At 33.7% G+C, this 19,872-nt stretch overlaps 1 protein-coding gene and 1 non-coding gene across 2 annotated transcripts; one reads left to right on the top strand and one right to left on the bottom strand.

Moving 5' to 3' along the window:
• Window positions 1-6,888: 6,888 nt before the first annotated feature.
• Window positions 6,889-6,993, bottom strand: LOC148764722 (small nucleolar RNA R71). The gene has a single exon (XR_016024317.1). It is a non-coding gene; the product is annotated as a small nucleolar RNA R71 (small nucleolar RNA).
• Window positions 6,994-17,942: 10,949 nt separating this feature from the next.
• LOC148764721 (uncharacterized) lies at window positions 17,943-18,401 on the top strand. The gene has a single exon (XM_088809193.1). The coding sequence runs from the start codon at window positions 17,943-17,945 to the stop codon at window positions 18,399-18,401; it is 459 nt and encodes a 152-aa protein (XP_088665319.1).
• Window positions 18,402-19,872: the final 1,471 nt, after the last annotated feature.

Raw genomic sequence — 19,872 nt, 5'->3', positions numbered from 1 at the left:
CCAGCCTATCAGTGTAAAACAAAACAGTTCATATATTCCACACAAACACAAAACCAGCCATTCATGTCATCACATTGTCATAAGCCATCAATTCAAACCATATGTCAATTACAAATCCCGTTATGCCGATACATTTATTACAAAGCAAGGTCGGCATAACTAACAATAGTCAAAACATATATATATAACACAAGTATATAGTCTCCACTTACTCAATTTCCAAAACCAGGATTCAATTTCAAACCAAATTATGAATCTCATTTCATTTAACCAACATTTTAGTTATAAAACATAATAGTTTACAATTTAAGTTATTATTCTTTAAAATCATAAAAAACGAGTATAAACTACTTTAGATAGTTAAGATGATCGTCTAATTACTCACTATAATGGGAGTACTCCTACTCTTAGTCCTCGGGTACGATATCCTTACCCTTACTAAAGGGCTCACTACCTATACATAATACGTAACAAGTAATTCAATATATTTGTGCCAAAATGTTATAAAACTATTTTAGGCTCTTTATGAATGTATGAAATTGAATGCGAAGTGTTCGAATAATCACTTAAAGATGGTGTTCTACGTAGGTTCAACTGTTGTTGGACTGAAATGGTATTCAACCTAACTCGCACTATACACTGTTTAATTAGCCAAAACATCCATTTCAACTCTAAATAGATTCATTGCACTTTTGGTACTCCAATAAGTGTGTATACCTCATTAGAAATCAATTCTAAGTCCATTTACTATAATTTTCTCATTATCGTTCAATTCGTTTACTAAAGGAACTATACTTTTCGATAACCGTTTTCGATATCCAACATCACGAATCATCAAATACGAGCTAGATAACATGAAATATGACAAAATTCATCTTCAAAATATTCCCTATAGAATTCGGCCAGTTAGGGTTTGATAAAGAACATGTTATTTTCTTGCTTGTTTTTCATACCAAATATCACAAAACTCTAAAAACGCCTAGCTAACATGAGATCTAGCAAAACCCATCCTCAAAACCTTCCCCCCTTGATTCGGCCAGCATGCTTCCATCATGAAAACTTGAGTTTCAACCATAGAAAATGAAAAAGAAAGCATGGGTAAGATAGATCTTAAGTTAGATCACGAAATCTTACCTTCAATCGCTTCTTTTTTCTAAAATCTAATGAATTTCTTTTGAATTTTTCCTCCTTAGGGTTTTTCTACTCTTTCCCCCTTTGTTGTTTGGCTTTCACGACAATGAAGAGTGAATTAGGAAAGGTTTATGCTGGTTTATAAAGGAAATTATAAAAAAATTAAAACTTGACACGTGTCGCCACTCGATTGGTTCATGGTTAAAACTTAATAATTAAGCATTCTCTTACCACCACATATAATCCCATAATTATCCAAAGTATAAATTGATAATAGGTGAAATTCATGGGCTTGACAAGTGTCATGGTGGTGTAAAATTTAAAAAATTTCAATTACGTCCTCATGGGCACGTGGAATGATCGATTTGCCCTTATGCTCGAAAAAATGTCAAAATTGAAATTTTTCACTTCTCAAATTCAAATTATGCTCTAATTAGTCAAACTTGGTCAAAAATCTTGTCCAACATTCCAATTTTACCCTCGAGTGGTAAAATGACCATTTTACCCCTACATTATAAAAATTCCCGATTAGACTCAAATCACCATATTAAGACATTTTAAGGTTCAATAACTCGCAAATACATCCTAAAATCTCTATTTGGACTAGTTTGAGGCTTTAATAAACTTAATTGTACCACTAGGTATGATACCGACTTTTAACAATTTTCCTAGGCATCCAAGTATGCAGACATGCTATCAAGTACATGAATGACATGGCAAGTATATTATAGAGCTGGGCTTGACAGAGTCAATCTAATCTTAGTTAATTTTATGCTTAATTTTGTGTTAATGTGGTTAAGATAGGTTGTTATTGATTTATTGTGCTTTTGTAGATGTTTGAAAGAAGAATTTTAGTAAAAGAAAGAAGGCAATTTTGAAGTGCAGACTTGCACTACATATGTTTTGGTATTTTGGCCATAACTTTCTCTATAGAGCTCTAAATGAAGCAATTCTTAGACCATTGAAAAGATAAGAGAAAAATATACAACTTTGATGTTTACTACTTTACCATGTTTGGTCTGGAATATGGTCAAAAATCTTCTTGAAATTGACATACTGCAGTAGTCCTAGTGCAATTACGATTTCTGTTAATTAATTGGGCAACGCTGCTACTTATATAGTCTGATAAGGAAATCCTAGCTGAAATTGACTTCTTTCTTCACCTAACTTGGTCTAACTTCAAAACCTATAAAAATAACCCTTCGAAGGACTTGAGGGGGAATGAAGAAAACACCAGATTGACATCGAAGAGTCAAGCCACATAGTCATTGAAACTAAAAAGAATTTGCAGGATTAAAGGAGATTTGGAGATCAAGAACACAATTCTTGAGTTTTTCTATATTTTCTTTTATTCTCTTATTTTCTTGGTTGTGCTTTTAATGTTTAGATTTTATTCAATGATGATGTGTGACTTGATGGGGAACTAAGTTTTTAATCTAATATTATGATTGAACTCAATATATAGTCTGAATTATTTATCTCTCTTTTACTTATATTTGATAGATTTAAGTTGTTTATTTTATTCTGTTCTTAATGCTTCTAATTGCCTGATCACCAATTAGATTGAATTGGAAACCTAGGTTAAACCTTGACGAAGGAGATTTAGGTAGACCTTGAATAAAATAGCGTATGATCGAATACGCTTAGTTGATTAAGTGGTTTGATTTGCATATAGGGTAGATGTCAAGCCCGGCTCTACAATATATTTATTATGCCATTCCTACATAAGAATGCATGTTTGCTTACTTGGGTACCTTGAAAATCGTTAAAAGACGATATTGTACCAAATGGTACAATTAAGTTGAATTAAGCCTTGAACTAGTCCGAATAGAGATTTTAAGATGAAATTGAGAATTTTAAATTCCCAGAATGATTTAAAATGGTGATTCGGAGTTCGAGGACCAATTTGGAGTCAAATTGAAATTTTCATAACCTAGGGGTAAAATGGTCATTTTGCCACCCAAGGTTAAAATTGGAATGTTGGAAGAAGTTTTTGATCAAGATTAACTATTTAGAACATAATTTGAGTTTGAGAAGTGAAGAATTTTAATTTCGGCATTTTTTCGAGCATAGGGATAAAATAGTCATTTTGCCACCCAAGGGTAAAATTGTAATTTTACATCACCCAACACTTGTCCAGCACATGGATTTTACCCAATATTATCATGGCTAATTGAGAAAATTTAAGTGGTGGAGAGAGATTGCTTAATGGGTAAGTATGACACATGGACCAATGGAATGGTGACATGTGTCAAATTTTCATCCATTTATTATTTTCCTTATAAATTAGCACAAAATCAGCCCATTTCTCTTCATATGGCCGGCCAAAGCAAGAACAAAGGAAGAAAAGAAAGAACAAGAACCCTAGGGTGAAAATTCAAGAGAAAATTGGTGGATTTCAAGTAATCAAGCAATCAAAGGTAAAATTTCTTGATTTTGACTTGTGATCTACCTTTCCCATGCATTCTTTTGCATTTTCCATGTTTGAATCACATGATTTCATGATGGGTATCTTGCTGGCTGAACACTTAGAGAGAGGTTTTGATGCTTGATTTGGTTAGATTTCAATGTATTTTAGTGTTTTTAGTTTATTGGTGATGTGTAGAATGAAAATCAAGCAAGAAAAATTCATGTTCTCCCATCACCCATCATTGGCCGAATTCTCCATGTGGAGTATTGATGATGATTTTGATTTTATTTCAAGTGATTTGGTTAGGAATTAGTGATTTATGGTGTGAAAATCAAGTAGGAAAAATCATAGTATTGATGGACCCACCATGGCCAAATTTTCCAAGAGAAAATGTGAGGATGATTTTGCCATATTTCAAGTTATTTAATTTGTGTTTGATGATTTGGAGAATTGGAAGAAAATGGAATTATTTGGAGTTAAATTGGACATATTGGCCAATTAATCGAGTGATAGATCGAATTAGGCCAATACCGTTTTATTTAGGTACACAATTGAATTTGTGTAGAGCATCGTGTTTAGACGATAATCTGAACAATTTGCATCCCATTTCATGCATTAGTATAGAGCTTGAATTGGTTTTATAACAATTTAGCACAAATGTAGTAAATGGCTTATTGTGCATTATGTCTAGGTGGTGAGCATTCTGGCAAAAGTAAAGAGATAGTACTCGTGGATCAAGAATCGGAGTACTTGGAATTCGACTCCCGAAATAGTGAGTAACCTTACTATCATCTTAATTATCTAAAGTGGTTTTTATCCAATTTTGTATTTTATGAAAAATGAGTTTAAATGGTAAATCTTTATGTTTTATAAACAAAATGTGTTTAAATGAAATGATTTTATAAATTGTCTTGAAATTGAATGATGGCTTTGAAAATAGAGTAATTGGAGACCATTTGATGTATTGTAAATTCATGATTCTAATTGATTGGCTTATGGCAATATTGGCATGAATGGTTGATTTGATAAATGTGTTGGAAATGTATAAATTGTTGATTTGCCTTGAAAGGCTGTAATATAAAACAAAATAAAATAATTCCCATGTCATGCTGTTAAATTTTATTGTATGATGGGTTTAACTTGCTGCAGTGGCCGGGTTTTCTGTGGACTAGCCTATTAAAGGGCCACGGAATCTCATTATATTTTACCTCGGTTGGAGAGGCAAGTAGGGTAACTCCTGAGGTATAACTTTAGAGTTTCACTTCACGCAAAGCCACCACGTGAGGGTGAACTCAGCCAACTCCAAGGAACGGCTATGTTTTCAAAATAAAAACATGATTTATGCGTACATAACTTTTTATCAGCATTGGCGGACTCGGTTGAGATAGCCCTCGGCCAAGGTATTCCTGATAACTGAGTATAAGAATGATTTTGGCACGAGCCAAAGCTTTTAAGAAATTCATAAGCCATGTTGATTACTCAATTTATATGAATTTATTTTATTTGGTTGAAATGAGTTGAAAAGTGATGAATTACAGTATGTTAAACTATTTTATCTGTCTCTATTTACTCAACTTTAGATATTTTAGATGGTATTTGTTTACTCACTGGGATTATATAATCTCACCACCCTCCTTTCCACCCATTTCAGGCTTAGGATAGTCGGTAGATAGCTCACTTTGTTGAGGGCTACAATTGGACTTGCATCCTCAAAAACTATAGGTTTACCGCTTTTGATATTTTTGGTCGTTCGTGGGCTCACGTGTCACTGTAAATTAAATTTTATACTTTGGTTATCTGTATTACAGTATGTATGAATTTATTTAGCTTTTACGTTACAAAAATTATTTACCGGGAACTCTATAAATATTATTTTATAAGAAAATAGAATATTTTATTAAATATTTTTATTATATTCAAATAGTTATAGTTTAACTTTAAATGAATGTTTTAGACATCTAAACTTTTTTTTTATTATGAAATATGTGTTTTCCACTGCATACTACATTTTTAGCTGGTTTCGAGACTTTCGAGAAAAAATGATCAAAATGCCCCTGTGAGCGAAAAATTATTTTTCTATTGTTTTGATTTGAAAATAGTTTATAATCTCTCAAAACATGATACTTAATAACTGTTGCTCACAGGGAAGGTGCAAAAACTGATATTAAAGCCTTGCGGGGTTTCGGTTGGCATTCTGGGTAATGAATGTCTATCGGAATAACACGGCGGTTGTCACGGGCTCGAAGAGAGTACCGGATCGTGAAAGTAGACATACACTTATAAGCCATACATAGCCAAAATTAGAGCACAAACTTAATGAATCTTTCTTCAATATAATTTGCATAGACATGTGGCAAATTAATTGGGAAATGTATTTTTATAAAAAAACTCGACAAAGACTTGTAAGTAATTTAGGACTTTAGGTTAGCAACTTGATCCATTAAACTGAGTTAAAAGAGAGAGCCAATAATCAGATGAAGTATTGAGGGATATTATAATCTTAGGTCTGGTAGCTAAGTGAGTTTTATTTACTATTTAATTTTAATTTTAGTGTATTAGTTTTAATTTTTTTATTTTAATTGTTTGGATAAAATTAAGGTGTTATAATTTTAGTAGTTAACAGTAAGAATTAAACAATTATCTATGGGAACGATACTCTACTTCATTACTATATTACTTGTCAACGATACGTGCACTTTCGTGAAAAATCAACAACAAGTTTTTGGCGCCGTTGCCGGAGAATTGATTTTTAATTCTTTTTTGTTAATATTAATACCAAGCATTCTTAATTTTAATCTAGACTTTTCTTTTCTTTAATTTTTTTTTTAGGTACTTTTGGTCATTATATGAGAAGAGCCCAAAATTTGAAAATTGTTCCTTTTGATCTAGAAATCGAAAAAACTTTTTGAAAACTTTGGAGGAAAAATCAAAAAGTTTCTGCTTCAAGTAAAACAATGGCCTAGCAACAAGAGGAAGAGACCAAGCCTTTGAGGGATTATGCAGTCCCACAACTACAAAATCTCCACTCTAGTATCCAAAGACCTCTTATTCAAGCCAACATTTTTGAAATTAAGCCATCAATCATTCAGATGATTCAAACTGCTGTTTAGTTTGGGGGTTTGTCTAATGATGATTCGAATGCTCATATTACAAAATTTCTGGAAATCTGCGATACATTCAAAGCTAATGGTGTTACTGATAATGCCATAAGATTAAGGCTTTTCCCTTTTTCATTGAGAGATAAAGCATAGAGTTTGTTAAATTCACTTCTTGCTGGTTACATTAATACTTGGGATGATTTGGCTCAAAAATTCTTAGGCAAATTCTTCCCACCTGCAAAGTCAGCAAAATGCAGAATGATATCACTTCTTTCATGCAATTTGATTCTGAATCACTATATGAGGCTTGGGAAAGGTATAAGGATTGAATGAGAAATGTTCTCACCATGGATTACCTAAGTGGCTGCAAGTTCAGACTTTTTATAATGGTTTGCTGGGACCTTTTAGAACTACCATTGATGCTGCCGCTAGGGGTGCACTTATGAGTAAATCCATTGATGAGGCTTATGATTTGCTCAAACAGATAGCTCCTAATAATTATTAATGGCCATCTGAAAGATTGGGTACAAGAAAAATTACTAAAATTCATGAATTAGATGTGATAAACACTGTCTCTACACAATTGGCCTTTCTTGCAAAGAAAATAAATAAACTGATTGTTAATGTTGTTCAGAACTCCTTTATGACATATGAATTTTGTGGGGAAGAACATTGCAATGACAATTGTCCCATCTATTTTGAGTCTTGTCAATTTGTTGGAAATAGGCAATAGAACAATCCCTATTCCAATACTTATAATCTCGATTGGAGGAATCATCCTAATTTCTCATGGAATAACAAGGGTCTTCATCAACAGCCAAGTCAAACTTTCCCCCTAGATTTCCATCTAGAGCCCTTATGCCAGAGAAAAAGCCTTCAAGAGAGGATATGTTCATGCAATTCATGACAAAGGCTGATGCATTCATAACAAAGACTGATGCATTTATGATAAGGACTGATGCCTCCATTCAAAATCAAGTAGCTTCAACTAGAAATCTTGAAATACAAGTAGGTCAACTTGCCAGTGCTTTAAATACTAGACCTCATTGTACTTTACCAAGTGATACTGAACCCAACCCAAGAAGAGAAGGTAAGGAACATTGTATGGCAATCACTTTCCGTAATGGAAAAGAGGTAAGTAATCAAGCATTAAATCTTGAAATTTCAATTCAATTTGATGAAAAAGAAATTAAAAAATATGCTAAAAAAGATATCGTAGTTGAAAAATCTGCTGAAGATTCAAAAGAAAAATCACAATTAAAAATTGCTCCCACACCTCCGACACCTTTTCCTCAACATTTTCAAAAGCAAAAACTTGACAAATAATTCCAGAGATTTCTTGAGGTATTTAAAAAACTACACATTAATATTCCTTTTGCTGAAGCTTTAGAACAAATGCCAAGTTATTTTAAATTCTTGAAAGACATCCTAACCAAAAACAAAAAATTAGAAGAGTTTGAGACAGTTGCACTTACTAAAGAGTATAGTTGTGAGACCTTGATCTTTATAGACTCGTAGCTAAAAGTAGATGCGATATAACGGGTTAGGGGTAATTTTGTCATTTCTTTAGTGAGCCCCTAGAAGAATGCTTCCAAACATTATTAAGGCCTAAGGCATAAATGAATGATGAAAATAAGGATAAATGACGAAGGAAATAGAAATAATGATGATTTTTTAGGTAAAGGTAAAATGGTCATTTTTCATCTCGGGTGGAAATTTTTAAGTTTTCAGGAACTTGAGTATTTCTAGACTATTATGGACTTTGTCTTAGTGTCAAAAGAGTATAAAGATTTCACAAAGGATTGGAGGAAGATAAAGCCAACTTCTTAAGGGCATTTTCGTAATTTCAGTGGAGTTTGGATAAGCTTTAGCTATAAATATCATTTTCCAGCAGCTTCTTCTCATTTTTCCAGCAGCTTCTTTTTCTTCTTCCTCCCATCTCACGTTTCTTTCATCCTCCATGGAAGGTTGTTTTGAAACCTCCATAACTTCTCTCAAGCTAACTCCAATTTTCATGCTTTTGTGCACTTTTTCATAGAACCTTTTGTGCTCTTTCACTCTCTCACTTTAAAACCCTTAAAAAGTCTTACTTTCATACTTCCTCTCACTAGTTAGGTGTTTTAGAGAGACAAAGAGGGAGCTTCTATAATAGCTTGAAAATTTTTGGAAAGGGATTCAATTATAAAGCTACCAAGGTGAGTAGTGATGTAGAGTTGATTTTTAAGTGTTGAGAATGGCTAGTGATTATATTTATGAATGTTTTGTAGTTGAGGTTATTTATTCATATTTAGTGTGATTAGAATAGAGAAAGTAAATAGCCATTTAATGGCAATTGAAAGCTAGTTAGGAAAAACTAGTAGAACATGAATTAGAAGATAGTTTTTAGAATTATGGTTTTGTGAATTGAGTTTATTTGTGATGCTATTGTGTGTGATAGGTTCCAACGAGACCCCACATCTCCATTTGGAGCATTAGTGAAAGTTAGAGTCGATCTAAGATTCAATAAATACCGGTGAGTGAACTTGCATTAAAATGTTTTGGGGTAAATGTGTAAATGTTTGAGTGAATTACTTGAAAGGTTTTAATTGTCTTTTTATTTAAAATGTATACTGGAACAAGCTGTTAATGAAACGTTTTGCATTATGAAATGTGACTGTGAGTCCACGTACTCCTTTATTTCATTGGTATACATATATATGTGTTGTACCTTGATAAATAGATAATATCGTGTAATAAATATGTCCATGAGTGTGTGGTGTGGGAGAGCACATGCTGATAATGATGTGGGCGGGAGTGCATGTGATGATATTGAAATGTACGAGTAGGGAGTGCACATGATGATGATATTGAAATGTGCGAGTAAGGAGTGCACATGATGATGATGATATTGCCTTGTATGTGTAGGGAGTGCACATGAGCTGAGTGTGGCAGGATGGTATGCATGATGATGTATGTATATACATATATATATATATATATATATGTTATAGAAAGTTTATGAAACTAATTGTGATTGTGTTGTGTGTTGGCAATGTTAATTGCTCCCAAATTGCTTTTCATTTCAACAAGAATATGGCTTTTGATATAACAAGACCCTTTTTAACTCAATTTCTCTATTTCTCACTACAGCGAGATTCATTTTCGCTGCAGCAAGAAACTCTTGGGTTGGAGGGGGGTTGCACTGGCTTGATTCTCGCTGCAGCGAGAAACTCTCGAGTAGTTCCAAAATTCTAGTGCAATGCTTTCAATTTGACAATGATTTTGACCACATTCCTCTCAAAACTGGGTAAAGTAGTCAACATCAAAGTTGTAGCCCAGTCTCTTAGCTTTCTAATGGTCAAAACTCATGTCAATTGGATTTCTTTAGTGGGAGATATGCTTGAAGAACCAAAGCATAGGCAAACTAAGAATGCCTTTTCGTTGCAGCGCAAAAATCCTCTATTTGTTGTCTTGCTTGGTCATTGCTGAAATTTTCATTCTATTCAACTTTATGGTGCATCATGATTGAGTGTCCACGTATGCTCATCTTTTTGGTAGGTACTATGGCATCTCAATAGCGGTACCTTCACTTAAAGTCACTCCGTTGATGGTTAAGAGTCTTTGTCTCTATACACGTATATGTAATGTAAACTATAGAAGTCATATTATAAATGAAGTATGTATATGTTGGATTGATGATGATGCCTTTATGAGACGGCAATGAATTATAGTACTTTGAGATAATACAAATATGAATATTCGGTTGCTACAAAATATTACTGAAACATTTACCGTTAAGAGTTACAACACATGGTTTTAAAGATGATGGATGGAATGAGGAACAAGATCTCATAAAAAGGCTTGCTTGGGCCTAGTGGGCTATGCCCATTGAGCCCATGCGCCGGTCATGGCCTGAGATTTAGGCTGTGACAAAGGTGGTATCAGAGCTCTAGGTTTAGTCGAGTCCTAGGGATCCTCGTGTCAGTCAGCGGAGTTATCGAAGTTAATGTAGAGTCTTGTTTATGGGTTGTGACTGCAACATAAGTTATAGACAAGAGGCTATATGAACTCTTATTCCTAGTAACCTACCCTCTTTCTAACATTATATAAAGATCACAAGTGGTGCTGTTGTCTGGGTTTGAGATGCCACCCGAGACACGAGCTGTTGTTGGAAAGATTTTAAGCAAATACTCCTAATGAAAGGTTAATGTAATAACAAATCCCTCCCATTAAAGATGGAGGAAATTGGAGCTGGACTAATAGGTCCTTAATGACTTATTCATTCAGTGGAGTTATAATTTAAGCCCATAATTGTCAATGGGAAGAAATTGGATGACATTGGATCATTATTGAGGTCAATATAAAGGAACACGTACGATAATGGTAATAAGGGAAGCACTTTGACTGGAAGGAATAGTGATGGTTGTAATTTACTTGGAAGTTATAGATCTAAGTATTGAGGAAGGTGTAAATTGATGTTTATGTGCACGAAGGTAAGTGCACTATGTTAAATGAGCTTGTTATGTCGTTATAGAAATGGTTTAGGCTTTTGAAATATTTTGTAAGCGTATAAGTGTCGACTATGTGCATAGCAGCTTAGATGGAGCTGGTTTTGATTTCAATTAAGTAATTGCAAGATCCCAAGGTTCAATTTGAACTATTATGGTTTATAGTTATAAGTACATGAATTACCTTAAGGGTGAAATTCAGTGACTATTATAATTGATGTGTGGTCATCAAGTGAAAGGTTGGTAAACAAATTTTCTCTGAGGAGGAGCATGAACTTTGTTATGTTGTGCATGAGGTCAAAGGATTAAAGGACTAGTTATGGATTTGATAGCTTGAAGTTAAATGATTGAGAGATGTCGAATCTAGTCTAAATGACATATGGAGTTCTATATTTGAGTTTGATATACGAATTGCTTTAATGATCAATTTAAAAGTCTATTGGGTTGAGTATGCAATCTATGATAAAAATGATCAATTCCAAATGTGATCTCCATAAAGGTAAAGGATTTAGGAATTATCAATTTTTGGATAAGTTCTAAGAGGGAGTTTCTACATCCTAAGTTTAAGAAATTTTAATTTTATAGCCACAATGGCTAAATGCAATAGTTAAGTAAATCATTCACTTTATAACTGTCATTGGTTAAGGATTGGTGAGTAGAGTTAAGTTCTTAACACTAAGTGGTGTACAACTTGATGTTTAGGTATTTAAGAGTTATTTGGAAACAATTGTCTAATCAAGTTGCATTAAAATGTTATGGTAAAGGTATACGATTGTTAGTAGTGGAATATGCCTAAAGGATGATCTTGGCATACCACAAAAAGGTGAAATGTGGAGTAAACATGTCGAAATTGAGGAAAGTAAGAAAGGGGTTCTTACACATGATAATGGATGTTGACATTTAAATGGATATGTATATGTATATGTGGAGTTACTCATGTCACTGGTGGCAACATAGAATTGTTCTTAGCGATTTGAGATTTGAACACAATATGCTTGATGGGTTGCATAGGTGGTATTATAAGATACTAAATTGACATAATATATGCTATTGAAAATAATTATGAAAATGGGGGAAGACTAAATTCTAGAATTTTGAAGTAATGATGTGAGCATAAGTAGAATGATCAAGATAGACAAAATTCATGATGATACTAAGTTAAAGTGGCTAAACTATTTCAGTTATAAGATAAGAAAGACAACTAGTTACGAATACTAAGGAATTGTGGAACACTAGAAGTAGTGAATAATTATGTGTGTGGTGTTATACGTACACAGTGAATTCATTATACAATATGGAAAGATGTCCTAAGGTGGGATTTATTGATTGGTGACAAGTGTTAAGGGATGAGATGAATTTGAAAATATTGGCTTGGCCTATTATATGTGATAAACCTGCGGGAATATAAATGGCTATGGAAATTTTGACATAAGCTTGGAAGAAAACCAAACAGTCAAGGATGATCAATGTAATAACCTTAAATGTAGACAAATAGCATTGATTAAGTAAACCCCAGCAACCACCACGCCACAGTGCTAGGAGCACCTCATGTCTAGGACGTATGAATAAAATGCGAGGGGCATGAAGCTGAACTTACGAGCTAAATTATGGTCATTTGGACTTGATGTTAAGCTTTGTTAATTGGAGTTTTAAGGTTTTGGAAAAGCATTTATATGAATGAATTGGAAAGTTTCTTTATTGCCTTATATATTAACATGTAGGTAAATGAGACAAGAGATTAAGCCTTGTTAAAGGCTAAGGAAAGAGTGAATGAAAAGTAAGGTAAATAATGGGAGAAATATGGATGTTGCTATGATGAACATAAGAAGCTTAAGAATAATCAATGCAAATATACTAAGATAGTTGTGTGGTCCGAATTAAGGACAAGGAAGCCTTGGGAGATTTGAAAATAATGTCTGTTGGAACTGATGAGGTGGAATGTCATTGAAGATACATTAGATTGTTAAAGTTATGAGTGGTTTTGAAGGTAAGCTTTTGATTGTTTAAGTCCTCAACTGAATTCCACCAAAGGATGTGTTTAAGTGTTTCGGAAGTGTATTGAAAAGCATAAGAGAATATATTAGTTAACTTACCATAAAAGATCGAAATGGCATGGCCATGAGAGGCTCGTGAGCAACCAAGCAATGTATGGGTAAATGTGCAAGGGAGCTATCATTGGTAGATAAGAGTAAAACTTTAATGATGGGATAGTGTTCACTGCTTTGGGCAATGAACCATAAGTTATGGGCTTGTATCCACTTTGTGAACACTTTGGTGAGATAATTTGAAGGGGTTCTCACAATGTGAAAACATTAAAGCTCAAGGAGCTAATAGTTATATAGTAATGTTGATGTTCGCGATTGATATGTCATGTAGTACAAAGGTACGTTGCAAGTCTAAGAATGATTGGAAATGTTGGTTTGAGGCAATGATTATCTTGCCATTATGTAGGCCCGATAATGTTACGGTCTCGATACGCTTATGGAGGCAGAGTATACAATGGTAAAAAAAAAGGTGTTTCCCTCACATGTGTTATTTCATTTTGAGTAATTATCAAAGTAGAGTACCTGATAAGGGCAAGCAAGGATTGAACTATGCTTTAAATGCTTAGTGAATATTGTCGATATGCTCTAGTTAATCGATATTACCCTTGGTGAGGAAATAGCAGTACACAATGGGATTCGTAGAGATCTACTTAGGAAAGAAATGATGATTTGATATTTCAAGTAAGCATGTACGAGTAAAGATTTTGGTAATAAGCCATGATTTAAAGTCAGGATACAAGAATATGAATTGGGACTAAGTAATGTCGAGATGACCTAAGAATATAACATATATGTTGGAAGTACGAAAGACAATTAAGAAGTAAAAAAGACTTTTAAGGATTATGGTATAGCATAAATGTAATGATCAAGTAAAGATAAATTTGAAAGATCAACAAAATAGTAAGGCATACATGGATACTGGAGGGTAACTTGATGAAAATGATAATTAGTGATTGTGACATGTTTATGACAATGTGGCGCAAGGATGAGCGGTAGGATGAAGCTTACACATCTTATTAGAAATGATAAGAAAAGAGTATAAGCATGTAAATTATGTGAAGTTATGCATAGGCACAATGAGAATCTATGTAGATTACATAAGAACCAATTTATGGTAGGATGTAAAGTAAATGGTGATTTAAACATTCGAAGGGGTAATCTGGAGTTGATTATACCCTAATATTCATGGATTAAACTTGACCTATGGGAATGAAATGGAAAAGTAAAAAAGTAAGCATGAGCTACGAGAATATGATGATGAACCTAGGTTATGGATTGAAATGAATAGAGGAAATTTACTTCAAAGTAATTGACGAGGGTTTCTACATGTAGTAATGGATGATGATTCTTAAATGTGTATGTACATACATATATATATATATATATGGAGATGATTATGTGATTAATTAAAGTGAAGAATTATTTATAGCAATTCGAGTTTCGAATTCGACATGTTTAATAAGTTGTATAGATGACACGATGATGAGAGTTACCATTAGAAATTGAGCTATGTGAATAAAGGAGAATTCAGGAGCAAAAGAGAAAGAAAGGATATTAAGGAATTGGAATCTCTGTCGTGGTTGAGCCATACCAATGGATTACTATGATTAAGATGTAAGGATTAAGGAAGTGTTATATCATAGTTAAATTAGACTTCCACGAAGCACTAGTGCCACGAATGGAGAATAAACGATGATAGTACCCTAATGCGAGTAATTGGAGGAATTGATTCAGAAGATGAAACTTAACTTTGTTAATAATGATTCAACATATGAGGAGTAACCAGTTGCTATTCTTGATAGACAAGTCAAAAGTTCCGCTCAAAGGATGTAGCCTCAATGAAAGCATTATGGCAAAACCACACTAGTGAAAAGGTAATGGGGGAGGCTGAAGAGGAGTTGCAAACAAGTATCCGCACCTCTTTAATACATAAAGGTATGCTACCTTATAGTTCGATTTAAATTTAGGGACCAAATTTCTTTTAGTGGGGGAGAATGTGAGACCTTGATCTTTATAGACTCGTAGCTAGAAATAGACACGATATCACGGACTAGGGGTAATTTCGTTATTTCTTTAGTGAGCCCCTAGAAGTTTGCTTTCAAACTTTATTAAGGCCTAAGTAGGCCTAAGGCATAAATGAATTATGAAAATAAGGATAAAATGACGAAAAGAATAGAAATAATGATGATTTTCGAGGTAAGGGTAAAATGGTCATTTTTCATCTTAGGTCAAAATTTTTAAGTTTTCATGAACTCGAGTATTTCTAGACTATTATGGACTTTGTCTCGGTGTCAAAAGAGTATAAAGATTTCACAAAGGATTGAAAGAAGACAAAGCCAACTTCTTAAGGGCATTTTCATAATTTTAGTGGAGTTTGGATAAGCTTTAGCTATAAATATCATTTTTCAGCAGCTTTTTCTCATTTTTTCAGTAGCTTCTTCTTCTTCTTCTTCCCATCTCATGTTTCTTTCATCCTCCATGGAAGCTTGTTTTGAAACCTCCATAACTTCTCTCAAGCTAACTCTAATTTTCATGCTTTTGTGCACTTTTTCATAGAACCTTTTATGATCTTTCACTCTCTCACTTTAAAACCCTTAAAAAGTCTTACTTTCATATTTTCTCTCACTAGCTAGGTGTTTTAGAGAAAAAAAGAGGGAGCTTCTATAATAGCTTGAAAATTTTTGGAAAGGGATTCAATTATAAAGCTACCAAGGTGAGTAGTGAAGTAGAGTTGATTTTTAAGTGTTGAGAATGGCTAATGATTAGATTTATGAATGTTTTGTAGTTGAGGTTATTTATTCATCTTTAGTGTGATTAGAATAGAGAAAGTAAATAGCCACTTAATGGCAATTGGAAGCTAGTTAGGAATAACTAGCAGAACATGAATTAGGAGATACGTTTTAGAATTATGGTTATGTGAATTGAGTTGATTTGTGATGTTATTGTGTGTGATAGGTTTCAACAAGACCCCACATCTCCATTTGGAACATTAGTGAAAGTTAGAGTCGATCTAAGATTCAACAAATATCGGTGAGTGAACTTGCATTAAAATGTTTTGGGGTAAATGTGTAAATGTTTGAATGAATTACTTGAAAGGTTTTAATTGTCTTTTTATTTAAAATGTATATGGGAACAAGCTTTTAATGAAACGTTTTGCATTGTGAAATGTGACTGTGATGAGTCCACGTACTCCTTTATTTCGTTGGTATACATATATATGTGTCGTGCCTTGATAGATAGTTAATATCGTGTAATAAATATGACCGTGCGTGTGTGGTGTGGGAGAGCATAAGCCGGTAATGATGTGGGTGGGAGTGCATGTGATGATATTGAAATGTGAGAGTAGGGAGTGCACATGATGATTATATGGAAATGTGCGAGTAGGGAATGCACATGATGATGATGATATTGCCTTATGCGTGTAGGGAGTGTACATGAGCTGAGTGTGGCGGGATGGTATGCATGATGATGTATGTATATACATATATATATGTTATAGAAAGTTTATGAAACTAATTGTGATTGTGTTATGTGTTGAAATTGTTAATTGCTCCCAAATTGCTTTTCTTTTCAAAAAGAAAATGCCTTTCGATATAACAAGACCCATTTTAACTCAATTGCTCTGTTTCTCGAGGCACTGAGAAACTCTCTGGTTGAAGGGGGTTGCACTGGCCTAATTCTCACTGCAGCGAGAAATTTGCTGAAGCTTCTCGCTGTAGCGAGAAACTCTTGGGTAGTTCCAAAATCCTTTTGCAGTGCTTTCAATTTGACAATGATTTTGACCACATTCCTCTCAGAACTAGGCAAAGTAGTAAACATCAAAGTTGTAGCCCAGTCTTTTAGCTTTCTAATGGTCTAAAAATCATGTTAATTGGATTTCTTTAGTGGGAGATATGCTTGAAGAACCAAAGCATAGGCAAACTAAGAATGCCTTTTCGTTACAGCGCGAAAATCCTCTATTTGTTGTCTTGCTTGGTCATTGCTGAAATTTTCATTCTATTCAACTTTATGGTGCCTCATGATTCTTGTAACATTAAGGGATTAAACATTCAAAGTTTGAAATGAGGGGTTTTACCCAAAACTTAGACTAAATTGCATGGTTTTATCGTAAATGCATCATGTTTTCTAAAACATTCCATATCGTTGCTTGTTCCCTTCTTATATTCACTCACTAAGTTTATACTCACGTTTTTAAAACTTCATGTTTTCATATTCGGAGGCAGTTGGGACCTAGATTGAGTGTCCACGTATGCTTGTCTTCTTGGTAGGTACTATGGTATCTCAGTAACGGTACATTCACTTAAAATCACTCTGCTGACGGTTGAGAGTCTTTGTCTCTGTACACGTATATGTAATGTAAACTACTAGGAGTCATGTTATAAATGAAGTATGTATATGTTGGATTGATGATGATGCCCTTATGAGACGGCAATGAATTACAATACTTTGAGATAATATAAATATGAATATTCTGTTGCTACAAAATATTACTGAAACATTTACCGTTGAGAATTACAACACATGGTTTTAAAGATGATGGATGGAATGAGGAACAAGATCTCATAAAGATACTTGCTTGGGCCTAGTGGGCTATGCCCATTGAGCCCATGCGCCAGTTATGGCCCGGGATTTGGGTTGTGACAGTAGTGCTATAATCCAGAATAAGCTTCCACCAAAGCTTAAAGATCCAAGGAGTTTTTCTATTCCTTGCACTATTGGTAGTTTTAAAATTTCTAAAGCTTTATGTGATTTAGGTGCTAGTGTTTCAATAATGCCTTTGTCTGTTGCTAGGAAACTTGGATTTCAAGAGATACAACCTACTACAGTTACCTTACAATTAGCAGACAAAACAATCAGGCACCCAGTTGGGATTATAGAGGATGTTTTGCTTGAAGTTGGGCATTTATACATTCTGGTGGATTTCATTGTGCTCAAGATTGAAGATGATGTTGAAATTCCTCTTATTTTGGGAAGATCATTCTTAGCTACAATTGGAGCAATTATTAATATGAAGAATGGTAAAATAACTTTCAGAGTTAGAGAGGAGGAAGTGGTATTTAATTTGTTCAATGCAACTCAATATCCCTATACAAATTGTTCCTATAAAATGGATTCAGTTAATGAGGGTAAAGGTAAGCCTATTCCACCACCTTCAACAACGCAGGCGCCAACTCTTGAGACAAAACCACCACCACTTTCTAGCTATATTGATTTTGTGGTTGGACAGTGAGTAGTACTTTATGATTCACGACTCCATCTTTTGCCATGGAATCTTAAACCATATTGGGGGAACAAGTTTAAGGTGGTAAAGATTCATCCTTATGATATTATCGAGATTTATAGTGGACTTACAGGAGCTAGGGGTGAACAAATATAAATCGAACCGAATTGAAATGAGTTGGGTTTTTTCGGTTCAATTAGTTTGGTTTTTTGATTAGTTTAGTTAGGATAGTTCGGTTAGTAAAATTATTTTGGTTCGGTTTCGGTTAGGAAAATTTCTAACCAAACTAATCGAACCTAAATAAGGGTATTATGGAGATTTTACATGAAAAAAAATCCTAAACTTAAATTATTTTTTGTTGTTTATATCATATAAATTATTTAAGTATTCATTTTATTTATTATAATTTTTTAACGTCATTTTTAATATTTTGTAATATTGATTTATTTAAAAAATACAGTATAAATCAATATATACAAACAAAAAAATAAAAAATTTGTTAAGTTCGATTTTTGGAAATCGAACCAAACTAACTGGATTAGTTCGGTTTCGGTTAGTTCAGTTCAATTTTGGTTATTTGTAAAAAGGAGTTCGGTTAGTTCAGTTATTAGATATTCAAAACTGAACTAATCGAACTAACCATTTGCACACCCCTAATCCAGAGCAGTCAAAGTCAATAAAGAAAATCTCGAGCAATATAGAGTAGTGTAGAAGGGGGCATCATAGTCAAGCTAGTGACTATAAAGAAGTGCTTCTTGGGAGGCAACCCAAGCACTCTAACTTACTTTATTTTATTTTTATTTTATTTATTTAATTATTAAATTATTAACACTTTTTATTTTGTGCAGGTTCATAAAAAAAAATTTAATATTTAAAATTCAAAAAAAAATTCAAAAAAAATAAATTTAAAAAAAAAGTGGTAAACTGCAACTCCCACTGTGGGAAGCCATGGCTTAGCGAGCTTTCAACAACGTGAGCCTCAGCTCACCAATTTCAAAGCCACTGCTCCATAAAAAAAAAAAAAAAAGCCATTTGGATGTGGGTCGCAGCTCCCACATGGGGTAGGCCACGGCGCCCTGAAGTACCCACCACCCTCAATTGGGCTGCCAACATTGGGTAGCCCACTAACAAAACCCAATTCCCCCCACATTTGTACTAGCTCACTACCCACCACCCTCCATTAAGCTACAAACATTGGGCAGCCCACTAACTAAACTCAATTTCTTTTTCTTATTTGGACTGCCCATTACCCATTTAACCATTACCCAACAAAAAAAAACCTTTTTCCTTATTTATTTTCTTTTCAATTATTTTTAGTTATTATTTATTTTATTTTTCTACATTAATTATTTATTTATCTTTTTTAGTAAAAAAAATTCATCCAAGTGGCAATGAAGATGATAACAATAAAGAGGAGGATTAGAGCTTCTAAAAAATTCATCCAATCATCAGGGGAGTATTCTTTACCTTTCTTTTATTT

The sequence above is a fragment of the Theobroma cacao genome, chromosome 1 (assembly GCF_053813885.1).
Source record: "Theobroma cacao isolate CCN51 chromosome 1, ASM5381388v1, whole genome shotgun sequence".
In the NCBI taxonomy this organism is placed as follows: domain Eukaryota; kingdom Viridiplantae; phylum Streptophyta; class Magnoliopsida; order Malvales; family Malvaceae; genus Theobroma; species Theobroma cacao.
Note: the sequence above shows the minus strand (reverse complement) of the source record. Positions and strands in the feature narration are given on the sequence as shown.